At 35.5% G+C, this 6,000-nt stretch overlaps 1 protein-coding gene across 2 annotated transcripts in view; it reads right to left on the reverse strand.

Moving 5' to 3' along the window:
* Positions 1 to 5,395, reverse strand: part of sntg2 (syntrophin, gamma 2) — a 78,626-nt gene extending 73,231 nt beyond the window's left edge. For both annotated transcript variants that reach the window (XR_014625758.1, XM_084393581.1), the window contains exon 1: positions 5,058 to 5,395. Coding sequence is in view for 1 of the 2 variants with exons in the window: in XM_084393581.1 (XP_084249707.1) it covers positions 5,058 to 5,126 (69 nt within the window). In the remaining variant the exon portion in view is untranslated. The remainder of the gene's footprint in view (positions 1 to 5,057) is intronic.
* Between the last annotated feature and the right edge of the window lie 605 nt (positions 5,396 to 6,000).

Here is a 6,000-nt window from a genome sequence, read left to right on the forward strand (position 1 = left end):
ATACAGATAGATGAGAATATGGAGGGAAAAAACAGCTCAAATTTATTCAGAGACTCAAACTGAGCAAAAACATGACATTTGGTGCATATGGCGGAGACTAACACAAAATTCATATAAATATCAGTCTTCACTCTATGTCTTCCAATAACGTCTTAGTAAGATGATATTTAAATGCTTAGTTTTATGATCAAATCTCTGTAGTTTTAAAACATATAATGCAATGCAACACAATGATGATTGAGAGATGAACAAATAAACCTTCCTCAAAAGCCTGATGATCATATTTGAGTCTCACATTTGAATATGATTTTACAAAAAAATGATGCATACATAATCTTGTAAACCTAAGATGCTCCAGTCCAGTAAGTGCTGATCTTGAAATATTACTAACTGACTAAAAATCAGACTGCAAAAAAATACACGTGAATCACGAGCTTAAGGAAGGTGAGCTTTACTTGCTGAAAAAGTATCAACTATCAATCAAACGGCAAAAGGCACGTCGTGTACAGTAGATTGTGTGTAACAGGTTTGATCATGTTGATCATTTAGGGGCCTTAAAAATCTGCGTATCAAATCTGATCCAGTAGGCTTTACAGGGTTAAACTTCCTCAAATGGTGTGTGTTGAGGCGAGGTGTGCTGTTATTTTACGAAGCAATTTTCACCCGAGCTGTATCTAGAGACCAGAAGATCACAGGAGACGGTCAGTGAAAACACAAAACGCTGTATCAACCGGAGGGCAACTAACTAGCCCTGATAACAACCTGTCATGGCACTTACTGCTACAACACATCAGAAACTTCTGCACTGACAAACATCACTCTCATTTTGCTTAAAGATGTCAAAACCTGAATTATATTACCAAGGTTTATGAATACCATGCTAGTTGACTATAAAGCAACCCCACGACTAAACCTGTTAGAGATACAGCTGCAACTATCAGATTACAAAACCCTGAGTCTGGTCCTGCAGAACATGAATAAAAGATTTGTGACTTTTAAGGTTATAACATTTATGTGCCAATCACAGCCTCCGTGAGGCGCACTAGCAAAGTCTCCAAATCCCAAAGACAAGCACAGGAGAACTTTCCAGCAGTGTTTCCAGAGACACATGTGTGAGTTGGATCTGAATCAAATCTCACAAATATAAATAAGAGCCAGATTAGTGGCTCACATGCCCATCTGCACAAGCACACATAAGAGACATCATTTGTCGAGGTGGAGGTTGCGGTTACATAGCGATTATGCGAGTTAATCTGAAATTTACATCTGCTATACATGACTAATGTAAATCATCTTCATTAATTACGAGATATTTTTTGATACAATTATGATGCTTTCAGAGTTGCAAAGTCTGCAGTTTTAGCTCATGGTTTTATGTTTTTGACATAAAGCATTCTATTACTTACACTGCATAATAAATTACAGTAAAAATATGCATACATGTTTCAAGGTTTGATGATTTGACAGAATACTACTATTATATTTACATATTTATAATATGTATGCATATAACTAAATAACAGTAAAAACATGCATATGTATGCATATTTGTGCATACTCCTATAATATAAATACACAAGGTAACAAGGGCTGTAAGTGATTAGTTGCTTAGGAGACGAACAAGAGTATTTATGGAAAATAACAAGACAAGCAATGGAAACAAAGGAAACAGGAACTAAATACACAGTCAAACCACAAAAACAATGACAACAAAACTATACCACAAAATAAGAGTCCAAAACAAAACAGGGGAACATGAGACAGTAATCATGACACTTTTCAATATGTATGCATATCTTTACGACTATTTACTTATATAATATGCAATAAGTAATAGTATGTATTGTCAAACCTAGCAATATTACTTGTTGCATATTATACAGTATAAGTAAATAACAGCAAAAATATGCATACATATTGCAAGGTTTGATGGTTTGACAAAGCATACTTTTACTTATATGACATATAAGTAAAAGAAAAAAAATGCATACATAGTCAAACTTTGCAATATGTTTGCATATTTTTACTGTTATTTATTTATAATAATATGCAATATAAGTAATATAATGCTATGCCTTGCAATATTACTTATATTGCATTTTGTATTTAAATACAGTAAAAATATGTTTTGTTTTGTCAAACCTTGCAATATGTATGCATATTTTACTGTTATTTACTTATAATAATAACAATAATATGCAATATGCTTTGTCAAACCTTGTGATATATATTGCATATTATATAAATAAATAACAGTAAAAATATGCATGCATAGTATGTTTTGTCAAACTTTGCAATATGTATGCATATTCTGTTATTCACTTATAATATGCAATATAAGTAATGGTATGCTTTGTCAAACCTTACAATATTACTTATGTTGCATATTACTGTATATAAGTATTATAAAAGTAAATAACTGTAAAATAAATGCATACATAGTATGTTTTGTCAAACCTTGCAATATGTATGCGTATTTTTGCTGCTATTTACTTAATAATAAGTAAATAACAATAGAAATATGCATACATGCTATAATGCCAGGTTTGATGGTTTGACAAAGCATACTGTTACTTATATTTATAATATGTAATATAAGTTAAAATGTATATTACAAGGTTTGATGCTTTGACTTTAAGCATACTTTTATTGCATATAAATAAAAGTAAAAATATGCATATATTTTAGTTTTGTGTATATTTACACAATTATTCATCTTTAGTTGTATTTACATCATTCCTTTTAACGGGCAAGTGAATCAGCAGGAAAACTGTTTCATTAGAAAATGGGTAAAACACAAAGTAAAAGCAGCACAGCATTGTATGCATTTACATTATACAAGCATCACCCTCTGAAGATTAAAATATTACAATACCAATGATGCTTTTGGGTTCTGTTTACTCACTAGTTATGAGCACGACAGTTTGTAATCATTCATTGCACATTGTTATATTGACATTTACATGAAAGCAAGCTGAAAATCCATAACAGAAGTAGGCTACTAAACCATACCTGTGCTTTATAGAGTAAGTACAGTTTGAGTTTGGTCATCTGGCTGTCTTTGTCATGCATACTCATCATTCACTCAAGTCTCGCTTTATCACATGACCACAGTTTTCATCTGAGAGATTAAAGATCAGATCAAAGGTGAAGCCTAAAAGCCTCTGAGATACAAACTCCATGCAGCACAATAATCATCATAATAACTGCTTTAGTGCTGCGTTCCTCAATGAAGTAACATCATTCTGCTCTCCTGCCTTTGACTCTCTCTCTGAGCAGATATCAGACGAATGATTTCACTGTACTGGATGAAGCTCAAGAACACATTTATTAGGAAAAAATCTGTATTGATTTCTGTTCTCACTGACATCCAGTCTCTTTCACAGAGCCTCTCTGCCTGTTTTTTGGGGGGTAACTCTCGTCAAAACCTAAAGCAGTGAGCCAGCGTTTATTGATACCTCTGAAAATCCCTCCAAATCTGACAAAGGTCCTGCAGTGCAACTGGCAAGACTCCATTTACCAATTAAGAAGAACATGCCCACCACAAATGCGCAGCACCAGACAGAACGTGTTAAAACAAATAAAGCAGCAATCAGCTTTGGCTGAGCAAATCCTGGGAGAGGGCATCTCCGAACACCTCAGGAACAGTGCGAATGAAGCCACTCCACACTGTCACACATCATTATCTCCACAAAGAGGAATACAGCAAATGGGAACAATAGCACAAAAACTCATTCTGCCTTGAGATTACACTGTCACCTCAAATCTGCTTTGATTTCTTCTATCAATTATGCAACATTTCCTGCATGGTTGTATTGTTATTTTTTTAATCACCAATGCTGAAGCAATAATGAGATTTTTTTTACATTACTTTCCAGTTCTTTTAAATTGTATTTTAATAGCTCGTTATCTGGCCCTCTTTCTCCCACACCTCATTTATATTAAAAACCTAATTATTATACTCTGCTACGAACTCACTTTGCACCGTATTTATTTTAGTGCAGAAATGCCAATATATTCCAAAAACAACAACGACAACACGACGAGGAAAAGCCTATACGTCTAAAAGTCACACTGTAAATCTGAGAGCTCAGAAACGTTAGGGTTGTCGTCCACATACAAAATGATTGGCTGTCTTCAGATCTGCAAAGCACCATTTTAAAATGCACAAGATATATGACAGAAAATATCTACTCAAAATATATTTAACATAAAACAACTGCACATCTCACACCTGTCAGTTGTAATTAGTCACATGGTATGTGTAATGCAACTGCGTACAATATTTCACCACCATTTTTTTTCTTCATATGTGACAAAAAGTGTCACTCAAAATAAAATAAAACTCTAACTGACTCAAATCCAATAATAGTTTCTCTCTTTTTTTTTACTAATATAATAGGAGCATCTGAAGAAATATCATGTGTAATCTCTCTGCCATGCAATTCATTAGTCACAACAAATACTACCATGAGATTGTGTTGGATTTCACAGCACATCTCAATCATAAAAAAGTTAGGTAACACTTTATTTTACGGTCCTTGTTACATATGTTACATGTACAGTAATAACAGTAAAGTATGCAGTATTACATGCAACTAACCCTCAACCAAACCAAACCCTCATCCTAACCCATACAGCCCTATTTAATCAATCTTACTCAGTACTTAAATGTATAATTACACTGTAAAAAGAACAAAAAAGGGTTACAATTTATGTTAATGTGTCAGTGTTACAGTGTAATTATACATTTAAGTAATAATTAGTTTAGGATTAGGGTTAGTTCTACGTAATTAATGCACAATTTATAGCCTATGTTACATGTAGTTACTATAGTAATTTCACTGTAAAATAAAGTCTTACCAAATAAAGTGTAACCCAAAGTTAGTTAAGCAAGTTACTCTAATCTAAACGCGCCTGACACCGAAAAGCTGCATTTACACTCGCACATTTTCCCTTGCATGCGTACTAGCTCAAAACTACCTGATCTGTAATGGCTCCTAGGTGCCTGCTCCGATCTGTCAGCACATTAGTTGAGTTGGAGCTGGATTTCTTACCCATGTTGGTACCAGGAGGCTGGCGGGTCTCTCGAGCAGATCAGGCTGATGTTTGGCGGCTGCGTTCATCTCCCATGCAGCCTCTGGTTCGGCGCACTGAAGTCACACACACTTGGATCTGTCATTTATATCCAGTGATGGCCGGGCATCGCGCGGACGCGGCTCCGGGGTCCAGCATCCAACTGGACCTGCCGGAGATCAGCAGCTCTGTCTGTGCAGATCTAAATCAGTGTGTGTGTGTGTGTGTGTGGAGACGCTCGGGGTTTAAAGAGGCATCCGCGCACAGCTGAAGTGGTGTGGGTTATTCCTGTGAGTTGGACAGAGACGCGTGGAGGATGCTGGAGGATCGAGCGCAAGTGTGGAGCGCGAGCGAGCGTTTCCTCCTGCTGTCTCAGATATGATGCGCCTTCAGCGCGAGCTCGTTTAACCCATCCGTGACTGGACTCTAAACACTCTACTAGGGCTGGCCGATATATTCACGGAATATTTATATGATGCATAAAGCAAAATGCTAAATATCGTGATGATTGATTTTTTTTTTTCGGCTAAGTTTAGCAAACACCACGTCACTGGACTAGTTTCTTCCATGCAATCCTGTCATGGTGATTCAACTGCATCTTTGTTTCAAACTTAAGTAGCAAAATGGCGTTTAAGTTGGTAAATGTGATTAATTTCCGCAAATCTGTCAATCTCGATGAATCGATTCGAAACTCACTCAAAAGACAACGTTTGCGTCATAACTGAGATCGTATTTCAAGTCAAATGATATTTATGCTGTTTATGACTAGCCAGTGTTGATTTGACAAACAGTTCGGAAAACTAGATTTTTTGCTTTACTTTTGTGCTTTGGTCTCTTGGTTGAAATATCGTTATTTCTTTTTCAAATGCAAATACAATTTATAATAAACATGTAAGCCATTCTTGTAATACTAAGTAAATGCAA

This window comes from Rutilus rutilus, assembly GCF_951802725.1.
Source record: "Rutilus rutilus genome assembly, chromosome: 21".
NCBI lineage: Eukaryota > Metazoa > Chordata > Actinopteri > Cypriniformes > Leuciscidae > Rutilus > Rutilus rutilus.